Source organism: Thunnus maccoyii, chromosome 16 (assembly GCF_910596095.1).
Source record: "Thunnus maccoyii chromosome 16, fThuMac1.1, whole genome shotgun sequence".
In the NCBI taxonomy this organism is placed as follows: domain Eukaryota; kingdom Metazoa; phylum Chordata; class Actinopteri; order Scombriformes; family Scombridae; genus Thunnus; species Thunnus maccoyii.
Genome location: NC_056548.1, coordinates 4,680,929 through 4,702,208, shown reverse-complemented (window position 1 = coordinate 4,702,208; position 21,280 = coordinate 4,680,929). Strand labels below are relative to the sequence as shown.

The 21,280-nt window shown below is 39.1% G+C and overlaps 2 protein-coding genes across 2 annotated transcripts; both read left to right on the top strand.

The window, feature by feature from the left end:
* The first annotated feature begins 5,548 nt into the window (after positions 1-5,548).
* Positions 5,549-6,950, top strand: LOC121881052 (periaxin-like). Its single transcript, XM_042388699.1, has 3 exons — positions 5,549-5,563; positions 5,685-5,841; positions 6,109-6,950. The coding sequence occupies exons 1-3, from the start codon at positions 5,549-5,551 to the stop codon at positions 6,312-6,314; spliced, it is 378 nt and encodes a 125-aa protein (XP_042244633.1). The 3' UTR covers positions 6,315-6,950.
* LOC121881051 (neuroblast differentiation-associated protein AHNAK) lies at positions 6,383-20,328 on the top strand. The gene has a single exon (XM_042388698.1). The coding sequence runs from the start codon at positions 6,383-6,385 to the stop codon at positions 20,180-20,182; it is 13,800 nt and encodes a 4,599-aa protein (XP_042244632.1). The 3' UTR covers positions 20,183-20,328.
* Positions 20,329-21,280: the final 952 nt, after the last annotated feature.

Below are 21,280 nucleotides of genomic sequence, written 5' to 3'. Positions count from 1 at the left end.
TCAGCATGTGGACTTTAAGAAATCACTTAATTCAATTTTGGGAGTGACACAAGTTCAAGGCAAGGTATGACTGCAATGTGTCCCGCCTCCTTTGTCCATCTGAGGCTGAACAAATCACTTTAGCCACTTTGGCAGTTTCACTCACATCAGGAGTGTTTAATGGCAGCTTGAACAACAGAGTTATTAACACATCGGTTTATTTCCAGGAGTTAAACAGCAGGTAGGTGAGATGGTGTTTTGTTAGTCATGCCATGAATTTAAGAGGACAAGGATTCATTCAACATTTGAGTTCATGGTGGAGGCAGCTTTTGATTATTATGTTTCACAACATGTCTAGACTGTGGTGAGTTCTTTGTGAATGTCCTTTTCTGTCAGATAAATGTTCACTGATGTTATTTCTAAAGCTGATGTCTGAGGAAGTTTTCTCTATGATGACAGTGCAGGTTATGTTTCATAATCAGCAATGGAAAAAAAAAAAAAAAAAGCAGAGCTATAATGTTATTTGATCATATATTGACATCAACCTTGAGACACGGACACACCCTGATACAGTAAGAGGTTTGTTTACCATTAGTCTTGTCTTAGTTGTGAGACAGTCAGAGCTCTTCACATGACATATGCAGAGGGTGGGGTGGTGGTTAGTTAAGAAACTATGTATATGGTGCTACAGTAAACATGTTAAGTACTGTGCAAATTGCACGAATGTTACACAATTTCCATTTCAATATGCAACACTTTTTACAGGTTTTAAATGAATATTTCCTCCAAAATTATCTTGTTTGTATCAATTACTTGCCAGCTTCAAAGGCCAGAAGAAAAAGGTTGTTTTTGAATTCCTTCACAGACAGTTTTTTATGTTTTAACCATTTGTGATACAGCTGTTGGCTTGTTTGGCTCTAGTTATAATGCTAAATACAACCCAGGCATATGTATTTTTGCTAGACTTGGATACCCAACATTTTAACTAAGCTGCATGAGAGTTTTTATAAACATTTTGATGTTGTTTTTATTAAAAATTAGTCTAATTTACTTAATTGTTTCAGAAATGGGCACTGCTTATAGAAGCTCAGTTCATCTGGCATTCCAGAAACAACTATCCGTCAATAAAAGATTAATTAATGAAGATTAATCAGCTGCCCAAAGCCGACAAACATTTTATCTGCAATGCAAATAATTTGATTCTCAATGTTGAGTGAAACCGCATTTATTCATGCTAATTGTCCAGTGACAACATAACAAATACTGATCAGTGGTCTCTTGATGATATTAATTTATTAGCCAATGAGAATTTAAAACCACAGAAAATATGGAGATGTTGATTATAGTTGGTTCTCCGTGACTCAAGCCTTATCTTACGTACTTTATCTGTAATTTTTTATCCAAAACAACATAACACACCACTAACAAGTACAACTCATAATAGACCTCGCATTAAAATGTCCTGAATAAAGTGTTAATCTAATCTGTAGCGGACACAAATCAAATCAGAGGTTAGGTATCACAGCTGGTAATGATAACACTGACTAACCTGATTCATCTGGAGTCAGACTTTCCCTTTTTGGAAGCCCTGAAGGGCTGCAGAGGCTAATCAGTAGATCAATACAGTGGATCACTTAACGGACGACGGAGGCAGCGGGTTCCTGGGGGAATTATTGCCAGGAAGGACTCTAAATAGTCTCATCATCGGCTCCGGTATCTCTCTGAGCCTCAAAACAACAGGCTGGGTAGAAGCTTCAGCTTACTGCGCTATTTTTGTGCATTTCCTTGTGTTGCATTCCTTCATTGAAAGGCTGAAATAATGTCAGTCTGTGTTGGATAACCTTTCAGAGTGCACTTTTTAACATAATTTACAAAAATGACGTTGACGTCTCGTTGAATACTCTGTTCAGTTGTCTGTGACTGCTCCTGCTAAAATTACCTAATGCAATTTTCCTTTAGTGATGCGTCACCACGTACTGTATTTGTAAGTATGTAATTTGTAGGTTATTTGCAGAGCGTGCAGAGCCTGGTGGAAGGAAGCTCAAATATTTACTAAACTATTTACTATGAACAGATGTCATATCAATGATGAATTGGTGCTGATGTTGTGTGTGTGTGTGTGTGTGTGTGTTTTTTTGTGTGTTTTTTGTGAACAGGAGCTGGGCAAAGGCTGAGAGGACAAGAGCCGAGTAAAGAGGACGATTCAGTGAGTCAATGTTCATTTGATATGTTTCAGTTTGTTTCTTTATCATTAATTGAATGTCAGAAGATGTTTCCTCAGTTAAAAGAAAAACAGTATGTTAAAACTGTCAACTTTTTTGGTAATTATTTTAAACCATTGAGTCCTACTTACCATGAGTTATACTTAACTTTATAACCAGTTTTCAAGTCTACATGTGTTGATGATGCTGGCAGCTTAAGGTTTAGGTTTTATTTCCCTTTTCCGTAACATTTGCTGCCAACCTAATCTCCCACATATCGATTAATGTACATCTTATCTTTTGGAATCTATTGGTTTGAATTAAGTATTTGATTGGTTGTGTCAGATAAAGATCTCCACAAAAACTCCTCCTAAATTGTAGGCATCAAAAACCAGAACTATTGCATCGTAGCGTGCTATTTTAGCATTAATCCGCAAGTGCAGCTGAGGCTAAAATTCAGTCATTAGTTTAAGAGGTTTCTGTCACGAACTGTTGGTGGCACTAGATGAAAAGTGAGTCATTAGGACTAATCCTCTGGGAACCACTTATGTCTGTACCGAATTTCATGGCAATATATTTAATAATTGATAAAATATTTTACTCTGGACCAAAGTGTTGGTCTGATAGACAGGACATCATTACCGTTCCTGGAAACAAACAACTAATGTGACATTGAAAAACTGGCAAACAGCTAAACAACAAGTCAATGCAGCTTTTGGCTCAGCAAAGTGTCGTCATTATACATTCTGTTATCCAGCTTTCTTCAGACCTTTCTTGTTCATGCTGGAGGTGCAGCTACAAGAATGTTAACACTGAGAAATAGTTTTTCAGGTGGCTGAAGAACAAGAGGTGCAACATTAAGGAAAACTGACACTGACTCAAATACTGTAATATCACTTTGAGAAAATACCAGTTTTGGGAATAGACCATGTGACAGTGTGCTTATTGACTGACCTTCTGTCCATGTAGATATGTGACGAGCCATCTCAGTTCACAGAGGGAGAGAGACCACGCCCTCAAGGATCGTCCCCCGTCGAAGAGTTTCCTGAAACTGAGAAATACACCGACAGTGACAAGGAGGTAAAGAGCAACACATAACTATGGTACACAAACACAACAAACCAGGTTAAGACGGTAAATTAGAGAACAAACAACCAACAATAACCTAAAGAAAATATGTACATGATAAAATAAGGCAGGTTTGTCCAGTAGGAATCAAGTTGTGTACACTGTGTTTCTCAAAAACTCAATAGAGGAAACTGTGTTTCCTTTACTTGAAAAATTAGGTTACTAGAGGGCAGACCGTAACCTGGTTAGTTAAATGCATCTGAACACAGTGAGTGATTCAACAGTCTGTTTTGTTCAGGCTGTAAATAAATGAAGTTAGAGACATTTTCTTGTGACCAAGTGAAGCAAGCTTGTGTTTCTGGCTTATTTATGCTCACACGGAGCCACATGAAGATCCCATAAACAAATTCTATCCTCCAGTGTTACACATTCATAGAAAAACATCATTATCGTTCTTATATAAAAGATACTAGAATTTCCACCTTGTATCCTTAAAGGCAGAATGAGCAGGATTTGTCGGTTGCAGTTTGTAAACATAACATTCAAAGTCGGCCCTTCTTCCCCGGCTCAATGACACCAGAAGTTCACGCTACGAAGCGGTCGCTACGTTTTTATAGAGACCCGTCCTCACACCTTGCACACTGTTATTGGTTGGGGGCTTCACACCCACTGCCACTGTCTGCAGATACAGACATTGCCAAACACTTCTAGTGGGTCTTAAGTGATGATTGAGAGGGATTAGTTTTGTATAAGTCAATCCCACTTTAACGTAATTATGTTATGTAATTATAACATGATGTTTGGTTGGTTTTATCAGATGACTCAGTAATTACCCTCTTATAGATCATGCTCATTGGGAGCAATTAAGATCATGAGAGTGTTTTAATGTTGTTTTTGTTAAAATTGGTCTCTAATTTACTTAACTGTTTCAGAAATGTGTATTGCTTTTAGGAGCTCACTCTCTGTTCAGAAGTTCAACTACAAACCTTTTAATCTAGCAATTCAGAAAAATAAAATTACAATGCAAACATCATAATTGTAATTTCTTGATTCACATTGAGGACTTTTGTGCCTTTTATAAAGACTGTAATCTTAGACCTAAAACTTATCAGCTATCAGCAGCCTCAATAGATAAAGATGAATCAGCCACCCAAAGACCAAAAGCGTTTCATCTTCAATGGAAATAATTTGATTCTCCATGTTGAGTGAAACCCCATTTATCCATACCAACGTCCAGTGATAACATAACAAATATTGAACACTCGTCTCTTGATGACATTAGTTAATTAGCCAAGTAAAATCTAAAACCACAGAAAATGTGGATATATTTATAGTTGTAACAGTTGTAAATCAAGCCTTATTTTACTTATTTTATTTGTATCCCAAACAGGTCATGTCAACAATAAGTCATGAATTGTGAACGTAATTACAATTTTGGATAAGCTGACATTGAACATAACATGCTGGTAATGACAGATATCTGTAATTAAGTCAACTGTATGGCTGTTTTTAGGTGCCACTCTCAAATTCTTATTTTCTGTCCGAAACCTTCTGTTGGCTCTTTTTCTGTCTTCAGGGTTGTGAAAACCTCCAAGAAAACAATCCTGCTTACAGCTTGTTGTTGTACAAAGTCTGCTAAGTGTTGCCAAAATTGATAAATTGCTCAATTTAGTAATTTGTTCCCTCAAATTAGGGGGTGATTAAATTATAATTCTTCATCCATTTGTTATTTTCCTCTTGACACTCTCACTATGGATGGCTTGATTTAATATAATTCATTTTGGACTGAGATATGTAGATATACTTTGGGTTTTGGCTGTTAAACACAATGTTATCTTTAACAATAACGGTAATAAAATATGTATACTGACTCAACACAAATAAACTACACAAACACAAATTAGTATGTTGGGGTTACAATTTGTCAACGATTTGCCTCAGTGTGTGCTGGAAATGGGCTTTCTGTTTTGTTTGCTGTTGCTTATCGCAATAATGTCTCAGGCTCGGTTACTCCCATGTATGAATATAATGTATGTACAGTATATAGAGTATGTACTCCGTGCTTCCAAAGCCTGATGATAGTGATGAATTATCTCTGTTGCCTTTCAGTTTTAATACGACTGAAGCTCTGACTGCAACAGTAATCTTTTTTTTTTCAGTACTATATTTACTCAGAATTGAAAGATTTGTTTCTATTCTTCTTTAAGTGTGAAGCGGAGCATGACCCACACCACAAAAGAGGGAAGAAAACAAAAAAGTCTGGGTTTGGGTCCATGTTTGACAAGCATTCGACTCCAAAGATGAGTAAACTGAAGGTGAGACGTTCCCACCTCTTCCTCTCTGTACTGTAGCTGTGAATCCCTTCAGGCTGTGCTGCAGCAGATAATAGCACAGCTGAAGATAAAATGATTATCCTTTCTATTTTTGATGTTTTAGCAGGAAGTTCCCAGCCCTGAGTCAGGCGTGATAGTGAAAACAGCCAAAGATGGATGTGCAGAGGGTCTCATTTATGGTGGAGGAGGTAAAGAGGGAATCTTCATTAAGGAGGTGGTACCAGAGTCGCCTGCATCGAAAAGTCTGAAACTGAAACAAGGTAAGCCAGCAGTTGGAAATAACAATTACAGTGACTTTTTTTCAATGACAGCAAAAACTAAATATTTAAATTTAACTAAGTTAACTGAAAAATCAACGGCTTCTACTGTATTTTGTTGTATATTTTCCATTTCAAATTCCCATAACAATCATCTTTAAAAAGAAACTTCATGAGCAAGTGGCTTTTAACACAGTCAAAACACTTCCATAGATTGAAAGCTTTCTCATCACAGTGCTTCTGATATATTCCACTCTTTTTTTTACGCAGGTGATCAGATTCTGAGCGCCACTGTGTACTTTGACAACGTGTCATATGAAGATGCCATTCAGATTATGGAGCATGCTCAGGCTTACAAAGTGAAGCTCTGCTTGAAACGCAATCCAGACATCACAGAGACTGAACCAGCCGTCGAATCTGACGTCATCCCTGTAACTACTCTCAAGCTGTCTCCTTACATTCTTTGTGATGTGTAGTTTTTAAGGTTAAAACTGACGTTCATATTTCTGTTGCTCAACAGGAGGAAGAGCTCTATTCTCCAGAGATGAAGGAGCAAGCAAAAACTAAGAAGCGTAATGATACTCGCATTTCATGGCCTAAGTTTCCCTCCTTTGGCAAAGGACGGAAGTCACGTTTTACAAGGTCTCACAGTTCCTCAGAAGCTGATGAGCAGAGAAAGCTGGAGCTGAGCCCCTCCACAAGTTACACAGAGTCACCTATAAAATCTCAGGATGCCGTCAAAGGCAAGAAGAAGCATAAGCTAAAGCTGTCTGGTCTAACGAAGAAAAGCCGTGTAAGTTCTTCTGAAGAACAGGACACAGATGCACCAACACCTGGGCAGGTCAGTGGCGCTGACATTCACCAGACACAGGAAGCATCAGACATGCTTTCACCTGGCCGCCTTGAAAGCCCCCCTGGAGAAACACCTAATGCCTATGCGACAGATGTTTTGACAGTAGTGGAAGACTCAGACTTAAGACTTGAACAAAATCAACAAAAACTGACTGAACCTCAAACTGTTCAACACAAAGCGGAACTCATCACTGTAGACGGCACTTTGAAAACAACAGATCTTACTGTGGCTCTGGCAGATCAAGAATCTGGTATCAAGTCCCCTGATGGAAAGAAAAAAAAGAAAGAAAAGTCTGAATTAAAAATGAAACTTTTGGGGAAGGATAAGCACAAGAAAGATGCAAAAGTGAAATCACCTAAAAGGCTGAAAACGCTGGGAGCAAGTATTGAAAAAACAGATCCACCCGAAACTGAAAAATCTGATGTCATCCCAGTTATTGAGTCACAGACAGAACTACAGGGGGATCAACTAGCGCTTGATACCAATACCCAAATAATCAGCAGTGAGAGTCCAGCCAAATCAGTGACAACACCGATGAAAATAAGTGTACCAGAGGTCGAACTTGATATATCTGATATTGCACTTATAAAAAAATCTCAACAGAAAGGTGAAGAAAAAACGAAGAAAGGCAAGGGCATTAAACAAAAAAAAGAAACAAAGACAGGTCCAACATTCAAACTGCCTAAAATAGGCTTGAGTGACATTGCCACTGAGGAAACTATACAACAAATTAGCGTAAATGTTGAAGAATGCACAACAAATATCGAGCAATTTACAACTGAGGGTAAAGATGTGAAAGAAGACCCTTATTACAAACTGTCAAAAAGCAGCCTTTCCAGAGCAGAACTTCCCAAACGTGAAGACATTGAGATTCCAGGTATGGAGGATGTGTCTAAAAGGACCACAGCCAAAGGAATTAAAGTGCCTAAAGCTGTTTCTATGGGACCCCATGAAGAAATTCAACCTGAAACTGTACAACTGTCAATTGATGTCGACAGCGTGAAAGAGGCAGTTTCAAAATTGCCTGGATTTAAGTTGCCTAAGGTTGACCCGACTGGAGTGCCAATTCCTGAAGAAATTACTGTGATAGATGCAAATGCACAAAGAATATCAGTGAAAACACCAACAAAAGCTGTAGATACCAAAACAAAACATGAGGCACACTTCACTAAATTTGATGTAACTGCCTCTCCAGAAATCCCCAAGACTCCAGTCAAACTACCAAAGATCAAACCTGCTGATTTAACTTCAGAAGAACTTTTAAGTGAGACGAAGGTAGATTTCAAAGGAGCCATTCATCAGACACAAGAAATTGAGAAAACAGAAGGTACAGAGGGCATCAAATCAGAATATCAACTCACAGCTGCTCTCAGCTCAAAAGAATCAGATAAGAAATCAAAGAAGGCAAAGATAGTAATGCCTAGCTTCGGGATTGCAAAACCAGACATAAGAATTCCTAACATTGGAATTGATTTGCCAAAACAAACTATCTCTGAGCAAAAATATGATAAAGTAAAAGGAGAAAGGACTACATTCCTCCAAGAAGGAAAGATTGTAGGAGTCATGTCTGATACCAAAATACCTGAAATCGAAACATCTGCAATGACAGTTGGAGGTGAACTGAAAGCTCCCAGTGACAACACTGAATACATTGATTCAGTAGGTGGTTCATCAGCCAAGAAAGATGGTGGCATTAAGCTTATGAGTTTTGGTGTTAAAATCGATGCTGCACAGGCAAAGGCTGATGTCTCCTTTCCAGAGATCAAAGGTGAAGTCAAAGATTTTGAAGCTGAGGAGCACACAATCAAACTGCCCACATTTGGAACTGTTATTCCGGACATCAGTGTAAATGTACCTGATGCAACTAAGGATATACACATTGATAGGGCAGAGATGAAGACACTTGAAAGAGAAGGAAAGGGTAGCAAGTTTAAAATGCCAAGTCTTGGTATCTCCAAGCCAAAGGTGAAAGGACCTAAAATGGATTTAAGCCTATCAAAGACGGATGTAGATGTAAGACTCCCAGAAGCCCCAGAGTTTGATGTCACGGTTGGAAGTGTAGATGTTTCCATTCCAGAGCAAAAGTTGGAAGTCAAAAAACCTGAACTGGAAATCAAACCTCTGCAGTCTGAAGGTGATCTTGATGGACAAGGAAGCAAGTTCAAAATGCCAAAGTTGGGAATCAAAATGCCAAAAATAAAAAGGCCTGAATTTGATTTAAGCTTATCAAAGAAAGACATAGATGTTACACTACCAGAGGCTAAATGTGAGGTCGAATTCCCAGAAGCCCCTGATGTTAACGTTACTCTTGGAAACGTAGATGTTTCCATTCCAGAGCAAAAGCTGGAAGTAAAAAAACCTGAATTGGAAATCCAACCTCTGAAGTCTGAGGGTGAGCTTGATGGACAAGGAAGCAAGTTCAAAATGCCAAAGTTTGGTATCAAAATGCCCAAAATTAAAGGTCCTGAATTTGATTTAAGCTTGTCAAAGAAAGATGTAGATGTCCCAGAGGCTACAGCTGAGGTCAAATTCCCTGAAGCCCCTGACACTGAAATTACTCTTGGAAGTGTAGATGTTTCCATTCCAAAGCAAAAGCTGGGTGTCAAAAAACCTGAATTGGAAATCCAACCTCTGAAGTCTGAAGGTGATCTTGATGGACAAGGAAGCAAGTTCAAAATGCCAAAGTTTGGTATCAAAATGCCAAAAATAAAGGGGCCTGATTTTGATTTAAGCTTATCAAAGAAGGATGTACATGTCCCAGAGGCTACAGCTGAGGTCAAATTCCCTGAAGCCCCCGAGATTGATGTTACTCAGGGAAACATAGATATGTCTATTCCTGAGCAAAAGATGGAGGTTGAAAAACCTCAGTTGGAAATCAAATCTCTGGAGATTGAAGGTGAACCTGATGTACAAGGAGGCAAGTTCAAAATGCCAAAGTTAGGTATCAAAATGCCAAAAATAAAGGGGCCTGAATTTGATTTAAGCTTATCAAAGAAGGACGTACATGTCCCAGAGGCTACAGCTGAGGTCAAATTCCCTGAAGCCCCCAAGACTGATGTTACTCAGGGGAACATAGATGTTTCTATTCCTGAGCAAAAGATAGAGGTTGAAAAATCTCTGTTGGAAATCAAACCTCTGAAGATTGAAGGTGAACTTGATGGACAAGGAAGCAAGTTCAAAATGCCAAAGTTGGGAATCACAATGCCAAAAGTCAAAGGGCCTGAAATTGATTTAAGCATATCAAAGAAGGACGTAGATGTAACACTACCAGAAGCCAAAGCTGAAGTCAATCTTCCTGATGTTGAACTAAAAGAACCCTCTGCTAAAGTTGAAATGAAAGGTGCAGGGAAGGCTACAGAAGGATCACCATCAAAATTTAAAATGCCTTCTTTCAAACTACCCAAATTTGGACCTGCTACTCCAAATGTCAGCGTTGAAATATCTGATAAAAACAAAGACATTCAAATTCCTGAAACACAGCTAAAAACACCTAAAGATGGTGGCAAAGTTGACATTACAGTACCTAACATTGATATTGAAAGTCCATCTCTTGATGTGAAAACAACAGCAGCTGAACTTGATGGAAAAGGAAGCAAGTTCAAAATGCCAAAATTTGGAATATCATTACCAAAAGTAAAGGGTCCTGAAATTGATTTAAGCTTATCAAAGAGAGATGTAGATGTCACATTGCCTGAAGCTGAATCCGAAGTCAAACTTCCTGATGTTGAACATACAGAACATGGATTTAAAGTCAAGGTTAAAGCTTCAGAGATTGAAGTTCACCAACAGGATGTTGAAGGATCACCATCAAAACTTAAGATACCTACAATCACAAACATCTCTGCAGAAGTACCTGATATTGACAAAGATGTCAAAATCGATGGAGCTGACATTAATATTCCAGAACAGGGGCCAGCGGTTCACATTGCTACACCCAGCATTGACATTGAAGGGCCATCAATAGATATGAAATCTACAGGTACTGAACAGGAGGGAAAAGGAAGCAAGTTTAAAATGCCAAAGTTGGGAATGGCAATGCCAAACATAAAAGGACCTGAAATTCACTTTGGCTTATCAAAGAAAGATGCAGATGTCACACTACCAGAAGCCAAAGCTGAAGTCAAACTCCCTGACGTTGAAGTAAAAGAACACTCTGCTAAAGTGGACATTAAATCTCCAGAGAAAAAAATTTCGGCCAAAAGTACAGATGGATCTCCATCAAAATTTAAGATGCCGACATTCAAACTACCAAAATTTGGTGTAGGTACTCCAAGCGTCTCTGCAGAAGTACCTGATATTGACAAAGATGCCAAAATCGATGGAGCTGACATTAATATTCCAGGGGAGGGTTCTCACATTGCCACACCCAGCATTGACATTGAAAGCCCTTCAATAGATATGAAGACTACAGTAACTGAACAGGATGGAAAAGAAAGCAAGTTTAAAATGCCACATCTCGGTTTCTCCATGCCAAAGGTGAAAGGACCAAAAATTGATTTAAGTTTGTCGAAGAAAGACGTAGAAGTCACATTACCAGAGGCTAAAGCTGACATCAAAATTCCAGAACTAGATGTTTCAAAAGTAGATGTTTCAATTCCAGAGGCTAAGATGGAGGTCACAAAACCTGAATTGGAAATGCAGGAACTGCAGACTGAAGGTGAACTTGATGGACAAGGAGAAAAGTTAAAAATGCGAAAAATAAAGGCGCCTGAATTTGATTTAAGCTTATCAAAGACAGACGTAATTGTCACACTGCCAGAGATGAAAGCTGAGGGCAAACTCCCAGATGCCCCTAAAATTGATGTAAGTCTTGGAAAAGCAAAGGTTTTGATTCCTGAGGCAAAGGTAGAAGTTGAAAAACCTGAGTTGAAAATTAAACCTTTGCATACTGAAGTTGAACTTGAAGGACAAGGAAGTAAGTTCAAAATGCCAAAGATTGGAATGTCAATGCCAAAGGTAAAAGCACCTGAAATTGATTTAAGTTTATCAAAGAAAGATAAAGATATCACACTACCAGATGTTAAAGCTGGAGTTGAACTCCCGGAAGCTCCTAAAATTGCTGTGGATATGAAATCGTCAGAGTGTGAAGCAGATGTTGATAGGCATGGAAGCAAGTTTAAAATGCCAAAGCTTGGAATCACAATGCCAAAAGTAAAAGGGCCTGAAATTGATTTGAGCTTTGCAAAGAAAGATGTAGATGTGTCACTACCAGAAACCAAAGCTGAAGTTCAACTCCCTGATGTTGAAGTAAAAGAACCTTCTGCCAAAGTGGAAATTAAAGCACCTGCAATTGATGTTCAGACAAGTAATGTTGAAGCACCATCATCAAAATTTAAATTGCCATCATTCAAATTTCCTAAATTTGGAGCTGCCACGCCAAATGTTGAGGTACCTGATACGGCCAAAGAAATTAAAATTGATGGAGCTGACATGGATGTATCTGTGCCACAGAAAGATATTGATGTACCAGAAGTTAAAGCAGGGATCAATTTGCCAGAGGTTGACGTCAAAGGCAGTGTTATGATGGAGCAACAGCCAAGTGTTGAAGTAGATGCAAAACAGAAAAAGCCAAGGTTTTCACTGTCGGGATTTTCTTTTTCAAAACCAAGTGTTAAGGCCGTGGAAGTTGATGTCAGTGCTCAGGGTGTGAATGCTGCAATTCCAGAGGGAAAGGTTGAACTAAAAGGAGGGGAAGTGGATATGAAACCACCAGAATGTGAAGCAGAAATAGACAAGCAAGGAAGCAAGTTTAAAATGCCAAAGTTTGGAATCTCAATGCCAAAGGTAACAGGGCCTGAAAGTGATTTAAGTTTATCAAAGAAAGATGTAGATGTGACATTACCAGAAGCCAAAGTTGAAGTCAAACACCCTGAAGTTGAAGTGAAAGAACCTTCTGCTGAAGTGGAAATTAAAGCTCCTGAAATCAAAGTTGCAACAAAACATACAGAAGAATCACCATCAAAATTTAAGATGCCAACATTCAAATTACCCAAATTTGGAGCTGCTACTCCAAAGGTCAGTGTGGAAGTACCTGATGTAAACAAAGACATTAAAATTGATGGAGCAAAGCTTGAGGTACCTAAAGAGGGAGCTACAGTGGATGTTACAGCACCCAGCATTGACACTGAAGGCCTATCTGTAGATGTGAAAGCTAAAGGAAGTGAACTTGAGGGATCAGGGAGCAAGTTTAAAATGCCAAAGTTTGACATCTCAATGCCTAAAGTAAAAATGCCTGAAATTGATTTAAGCTTATCAAAGAAAGACATAGATGTCCCATTACCAGAGGCTAAAGCTGAGTTCAAGCTGCCAGATGTTGAAGTCAATGAACCTGAAGCTGCCGTTTCAGTACCTGATGCACCTGATGTTAAAATTGATGGAGCGGGCATTAAAATTCCTGAAGACGTTCTTGCAGTTAACATTGCAGCACCCAGCATTGACACTGATGGCCCATCAATAGATGTGAAACTTACAGAAACTGAACATGAGGGAAAGGGAAGCAAGTTTAAACTGCCAAGTCTCGGTTTCTCTATTCCTCAAGTCAAAGGGCCTGACATTGATTTAAGCTTATCAAAGAAAGATGTAGATGTAACACTACCAGAAGCCAAAGCTGAAGTTCAACTCCCTGATGTTGAAGTAAAAGAACCTTCTGCCAAAGTGGAAATTGAAGCTCCTGGAATTGACATTCAGACCAGTAACACTGACGGATCACCATCAAAATTCAAAATGCCAACATTAAAATTACCTACACTTGGAGCTGCTACTCCACAGGTCAGTGTAGAAGTACCTGATGTGGACAAAGACATTAAAGTGGATGGAGCAGATTTAACATTGCCAGAAGCAAAAGCTGAAGTCAAAATCCCTGATGCCAAATTGAAAAAGTCAAGATTTTCATTACCCAAATTTTCATTTTCAAAGCAAAGTACAAAACAGCCTGAGGTCGATGTCAGTCTCCCAGAAGTTGACGTTTCTCTTCCTGAAGGAAATGTGGAGGTCAAACAACCTGAAATGGAGCTTAAGCCACCAAAAGGTGATGCAGAAGTAGATGGACAGGAAAGCAAATTTAAAATGCCAAAGTTTGGCATCTCAGTGCCAAAAGTAAAAGGGCCTGAAATTAATTTAAGTTTATCTAAGAAAGATGGAGACGTCACACTCCCAGAAGCTGAAGTTCAACTTCCAGATGTTGAAATGAAACAACTGTCTGCTAAAATGGAAATTAAGGCTCCTGAAACTGAAGCTCAATCAGGTAACGTTGAAGGACTCTCATCAGAACTTAAAATGCCAACATTCACATTACCCGAATTTGGAGCTGCTACTCCAAAGGTCAGTGTGGAAGTACCTGATGTAAACAAAGACATTAAAATTGATGGAGCAAAGCTAGAGGTACCTAAAGAGGGAGCTACGTTGAATGTTATAGCACCCAGCATTGACACTGAAAGCCTATCTGTAGATGTGAAAGCTAAAGGAAGTGATCTTGAAGGATCAGGGAGCAAGTTTAAAATGCCAAAGTTTGACATCTCAATGCCTAAAGTAAAAATGCCTGAAATTGATTTAAGTTTATCAAAGAAAGACATAGATGTCCCATTACCAGAGGCTAAAGCTGAGGTCAAACTGCCAGATGTTGAAGTCCATGAACCTGAAGCTGCCATTTCAGTACCTGATGCACCTGATGTAGCTGGTACTCCAAGTGCCACTGTAGTAGTACCCGACATGGACAAAGACATTAAAATTGATGGAGCGGGCATTAAAATTCCTGAAGACATTCTTGCAGTTAACATTGCAGCACCCAGCATTGACGCTGAAGGCCCATCAATAGATGTGAAACTTACAGGAACTGAACATGAGGGAAAGGGAGGCAAGTTCAAACTGCCAAGTCTCGGTTTCTCTATGCCTCAAGTCAAAGGGCCTGACGTTGATTTAAGCTTATCAAAGAAAGATGTAGATGTAACACTACCAGAAGCCAAAGCTGAAGTTCAACTCCCTGATGTTGAAGTAAAAGAACCTTCTGCCAAAGTGGAAATTGAAGCTCCTGGAATTGACATTCAGACCAGTAACACTGAGGGATCACCATCAAAATTCAAAATGCCAACATTAAAATTACCTACACTTGGAGCTGCTACTCCACAGGTCAGTGTAGAAGTACCTGATGTGGACAAAGACATTAAAGTGGATGGAGCAGATTTAACATTGCCAGAAGCAAAAGCTGAAGTCAAAATCCCTGATGCCAAATTGAAAAAGTCAAGATTTTCATTACCCAAATTTTCATTTTCAAAGCAAAGCACAAAACAGCCTGAGGTCGATGTCAGTCTCCCAGAAGTTGATGTTTCTCTTCCAGAAGGAAATGTGGAGGTCAAACAACCTGAAGTGGAGCTTAAGCCACCAGAAGGTGATGCAGAATTGGATGGACAAGAAAGCAAGTTTAAAATGCCAAGGTTTGGCATCTCAATGCCAAAAGTAAAAGGGCCTGAAATTAACTTAAGCTTATCAAAGAAAGATGTAGATATTACACTCCCAGAGGCTGCAGTTCAACTTCCAGATGTCAAAATGACACAACAGCCTGCCAAAATAGAAATTGAAGCTCCAGAAACTGAAGCTCAAACAGGTAATGTTGAAGGACTCTCATCAGAACTTAAAATGCCAACATTCAAATTACCCAAATTTGAAGCTGCTACTCCAAAGGTCAGTGTGGAAGTACCAGATGTAAACAAAGACATTAAAATTGATGGAGCAAAGCTAGAGGTACCTAAAGAGGGAGCTATGGTGGATGTTACAGCACCCAGCATTGACACTGAAGGCCTATCTGTAGATGTGAAAGCTAAAGGAAGTGATCTTGAAGGATCAGGGAGCAAGTTTAAAATGCCAAAGTTTGACATCTCAATGCCTAAAGTAAAAATGCCTGAAATTGATTTAAGTTTATCAAAGAAAGACATAGATGTCCCATTACCAGAGGCTAAAGCTGAGTTCAAGCTGCCAGATGTTGAAGTCAATGAACCTGAAGCTGCCGTTTCAGTACCTGATGCACCTGATGTAGCTGGTACTCCAAGTGCCACCATAGAAGTACCCGACATGGACAAAGACATTAAAATTGATGGAGCGGGCATTAAAATTCCTGGAGACGTTCTTGCAGTTAACATTGCAGCACCCAGTATTGACACTGATGGCCCATCAATAGATGTGAAACTTACAGGAACTGAACATGAGGGAAAGGGAAGCAAGTTTAAACTTCCAAGTCTTGGTTTCTCTATTCCTCAAGTCAAAGGGCCTGACATTGATTTAAGCTTATCAAAGAAAGATGTAGATGTAACGCTACCAGAAGCCAAATCTGAAGTTCAACTTCCTGATGTTGGAGTAAAAGAACCTTCTGCCAAAGTGGAAATTGAAGCTCCTGGAATTGACATTCAGACCAGTAACACTGAAGGATCAAAATTCAAAATGCCAACATTAAAATTACCCAAATTTGGAGGTGCTACTTCACAGGTCAGTGTAGAAGTACCTGATGTGGACAAAGACATTAAAGTGGATGGAGCAGATTTAACATTGCCAGAAGCAAAAGCTGAAGTCAAAATCCCTGATGTTGAAATCAAAGAGCCCACAGGCTCAATTTCAGTATCACAGGAACCAATAATAGAGAGTGATGCCAAGTTGAGAAAGCCAAGCTGGACATTACCAAGATTTTCATTTTCAAAGACAAGTGTTAAGCCCCTTGAAGCTGAAGTCAATCTTGATGTCCCAAAAGTTGACGTTACATTACCAGAAACCAAAACAGATGTACATCTTCCAGATATTGACATCAAACAATCCTCAGATATTTCAATAGAGGGGGCACCTGCTATGGACCCTGATGCCAAATTGAAAAAGTCAAGATTTTCATTATTTTCATTTTCAAAGCAAAGTACAAAACAGCCTGAGGTCGATGTCAGTCTCCCAGAAGTTGGTGTTTCTCTTCCAGAAGAAAATGTGGAGGCCAAACAACCTGAAGTGGAGCTTAAGCCACCAAAAGGTGATGCAGAAGTAGATGGACAGGAAAGCAAGTTTAAAATGCCAAAGTTTGGCATCTCAATGCCAAAAGTAAAAGGGCCTGAAATTAATTTAAGTTTATCTAAGAAAGATGGAGACGTCACACTCCCAGAATCAGCTCCTGAAACTGAAGCTCAAACAGGTGATGTTGAAGGATCCCCATCAAAACTTAAAATGCCAACATTCACATTACCCAAATTTGGAGCTGCTACTCCAAAGGTCAGTGTGGAAACACCTGATGTAAACAAAGACATTAAAATTGACGAAGCAAAGCCGGAGGTACCTAAAGAGGGATCAGGCAGCATGTTTAAAATGCCGAAGTTTGGCATCTCAATGCCAAAAGGAAAAGGACCTGAAACTGATTTAAGCTTATCAAAGAAAGATGTAGATGTCACACTCCCAGGAGCTAAGGTTCAACTTCCAGATGTGAAAAAGAAACAACCGTCAGCTAAAACGGAAATTAAAGCTCCTGAAACTGAAGCTCAAACAGGTAATGTTGAAGGATCCCCATCAAAACTTAAAATGCCAACATTCACATTACCCAAATTTGGAGCTGCTACTCCAAAGGTCAGTGTGGAAACACCTGATGTAAACAAAGACATTAAAATTGATGAAGCAAAGTCGGAGGTACCTAAAGAGGGATCAGGGAGCATGTTTAAAATGCCGAAGTTTGGCATCTCAATGCCAAAAGGAAAAGGACCTGAAACTGATTTAAGCTTATCAAAGAAAGATGTAGATGTCACACTCCCAGGAGCTAAGGTTCAACTTCCAGATGTGAAAAAGAAACAACCGTCAGCTAAAACGGAAATTAAAGCTCCTGAAACTGAAGCTCAAACAGGTAATGTTGAAGGATCCCCATCAAAACTTAAAATGCCAACATTCACATTACCCAAATTTGGAGCTGCTACTCCAAAGGTCAGTGTGGAAACACCTGATGTAAACAAAGACATTAAAATTGACGAAGCAAAACCGGAGGTACCTAAAGAGGGATCAGGGAGCATGTTTAAAATGCCGAAGTTTGGCATCTCAATGCCAAAAGTAAAAGAGCCTGAAACTGATTTAAGCTCATCAAAGAAAGATGTAGATGTCACACTCCCAGGAACTAAGGTTCAACTTCCAGATGTGAAAAAGAAACAACCGTCTGCTAAAACGGAAATTAAAGCTCCTGAAACTGAAGCTCAAACAGGTAATGTTGAAGGATCTCCATCAAAACTTAAAATGCCAACATTCACGTTACCCAAATTTGGAGCTGCTACTCCAAAGGTCAGTGTGGAAACACCTGATGTAAACAAAGACATTAAAATTGACGAAGCAAAGCTGGAGGTACCTAAAGAGGGATCAGGGAGCATGTTTAAAATGCCGAAGTTTGGCATCTCAATGCCAAAAGTAAAAGAGCCTGAAGTTGATTTAAGTCTATCAAAAAAAGACGTTGATGTCCCAGTACCAGAGGCTAAAGCTAAGGTCAAACTGCCAGATGTCGAAGTCAAACAATCTGAAGTACCTGATGCATCAGTTGAGGATGAGGCTATGTCGAAACGACCAAACTGGGCATTTCCAAGATTTTCGTTTTCAAGGACAGGAGGTAAAGCTCCTGATGTTGATGTCAACCTTGAAACACCCAAAGTTGATGTTACATCACCAGAGTTGAAAGCAGAGGTCTGTGTACCAGATGTTGAAATTAAAGGACCTTCGATGGCTATTTCGATGGAAGAGCCACCTGCTGAAGAAGTTGATGCAAACTTGAAAAAACCTAGATTTTCCCTGCCGAGATTTTCTTTTTCAAAGTCCAGTGTTAAAGAACCCGAAGTCAGTGCTGACCTTCCACATGTTGATGTTTCTCTTCCAGAGGGAGAAGTGAAAGTAAAACAACCTGAAATGGAAATCAAAGATCCTGAGCTTGAAGCTGAACATGATGGACAAGGAAGCAAGTTTAAGTTGCCAAAATTTGGCATAGCACTACCAAAAGCAAAAGGACCTGAAGTTGATTCAAATGCACCACAGAAAGACGTAGATGTTACACTGCCAGAAGTTAAAGCAGAGGTCAAACTCCCAGAAGCTGAAGTCAAAGAATTGTCAGCTAATGTGGAAATTAAATCTTCAGAGATTGAAGCTAAGTCAAAAGATGTTGGAGGGTCACCAATGAAATTTAAAATGCCAACACTGAAAATGCCGAAATTTGGAGGTGCTTCCCAAGATGTCACCACAGAAGCACCTGATGTGGACAAAGTAACTGAAACAGATGGAGCTAAAATTAAGGAGGATGTTACTGTCAATATCAAAGGTCCAAGTGTTGATATTAAAACGGATGTCTCCAAAGTAGCAGTATCAGATTCTGAAACACCAAAGGCTGAGACTGACAGTGTGGGTCTTGGCTCTCCAAGTAAATTCAAACTATCATTATTTAAAATGCCAAAGCTGAATTTTTCAAGACCCAAAACTGAAGATGAACATGTCTCTATTGACACAGAATGTAAAGATAATCAGCTAGAGATGGAGGTTGAACCCAAAGAAGAGAGTAAATCACCAAAAATGACTTTGACATCATTTGGTGAGATCCTCAAGAATATTGATGTTGAATTTGATGTGCCAAAAACGGACAAAGAGGAGGAAAATCTTGACACCTCAAAGGAAGTTCATGAAACAGCTGAACTCAAAAAGCAAGAGGCAAAGGGAACGGAAACAAATACCAAGCAAGATACTACCAAAAGTTCTGAGAGGACAGGCTGGTTTAAATTCCCCAAATTTGGACTGTCCTCTCCATCAGAACCTGCAAAGGTTTCCGAAAAAGACGAGCACAAGGATGAAAAGAGCCCAGTAGGGGAAACAGTGGATGAGGAAATAAGTCCCACCTGTTCTGTCCAGTCATCAGATGCCTTTGCTGATATTAGCTCTACAATGACAAGTGAGCATGTTGGCCTGTCCTTATCTTCCCCAACCAAGGTAACTGTCAAATATTCAGATCCTAACTTTAAAACAGGGCTTGGAGAGATGCATAGTAACATTATTACTTCCACCACTAGGACTGAGCTGATATCAGTTGAGCCCAACTTGCCTGAGAAAATCACCATTCTGTCATCTGGACTTTCATCTTCATCAGAGGACACGCTCAGACTGGAATCTGGAAAAATTCACGTCATTACATCAAACATACAAGCGACCCCAGAAACACAGCAGGCCAAGATTCTAACCGCTGTCCAAGTCCAATCGGCTGGAGGCCTTCCCCTGCAATCAGAGGCTAAAGAAGCTGCATCGTGGACTGTTGAAAACACACAAAGTGGCAGGAGAACAGTCTTCGAGAAACTCTTAGTTAGGGAAACATCGAGTGAAAGCAAAGAAACAATTGTTAAAACTAAACAAACTACACATATATTTGACTCTGCTGAGCCCATCTCAGATGAGACAGCAACATCCATTCAACGACTAAAAGACTCTGTGCACTCTGAGAAAATGAGGTTTTTTGATGGCGCTAAGAAGTGAAATAACTTGATGTAAACTACATCTAAAGATAACGTTCCTGGTTGCCTAGCATCAATGACTGGCGGGTTCTGAATTTCACTGGTCATAGTCATGCAACAGAAAGGTGAGATAGAAAACAGATTGGCGACTGAAAAAGACTGTTAGCAGGTTTAACTTACCAGTCACAGAATTCGTCAGTCTTTAGGTGTTAACTTCAATCTCTGGTTACATGTTGTTGACCTATAAAGAAAGAGATTAATATAATTCACACTGAAAATGTGATAAAGTTGTTAATAAGCTGCATAACTAAGTGCCCTAACTGCGAATTATGACAGGGCTTCACCAAATATCCCTGCTAAGTAAGCCATGTCTTTTGCTTATCAAAATCTTTGTCGTTTCATAGTTTTTAATGTACAGTCTTAAAATACCGAGTTACTTGTGCTCTTACTTTATAAGATGATAATCACCAGTGCATTTGACTGTAAAATTTGAACAAGACTGTTGCAAAAAATGATCAATGTTACTGACATTCCAAAATGTTTACAATAATTTCACTGTAAAGATAACAGTAGAGAACACCTACAATACAATAGTGTATTATGTGGCAGGAAAAGTGCATATGTACATGTATCACCAAGATATTCTTGTTAATGTAGCTAAAATGTAAAGGAACAATAGCAATGCAAAGCTGAAATTAAATGCTAAAGTGTACTACTGCAACTATATTTTTTATTAATATTTTGCTTAGAATCTAATTTGCTACAGTAAAAATATATCAACAATATGTTCTCTTTCAATATCACTGTATAAAGTGGGAATATTGAACTGGCAGTGTAAATAGCTTGTAATGACCTCTGGAGTTTTTATTTGATTACTGCTCCTGTTTGTATTCTGACTCTGATGTAGGCTTTAACTCAACATGTTTGCAAAGTTATACACAATAAAGAAATAATATTATATGCAAAACTGTGTCTGAAGCCGGTGATGACAGAGTTATGATCTGGATTTCACGTCAGTAAGTTTCAAACCTTTTTTGTGCTTGTGTGGACACACTGTGGATTTTGGCCCCCCATCACTTACATTGAAAGCACATTTGAAGGGGATCTTTTAATAGTCAGT

Coding starts and splice junctions, on each gene's coding strand:
- LOC121881052 (XM_042388699.1), top strand. Junction 5,842..6,108: donor AAGTCTGAAACTGAAACAAG/GTAAGCCAGCAG, acceptor TTTTTTACGCAG/GTGATCAGATTCTGAGCGCC.
- LOC121881051 (XM_042388698.1), top strand. CDS start 6,383: ATGAAGGAGCAAGCAAAAACTAAGAAGCGTAATGATACTCGCATTTCA.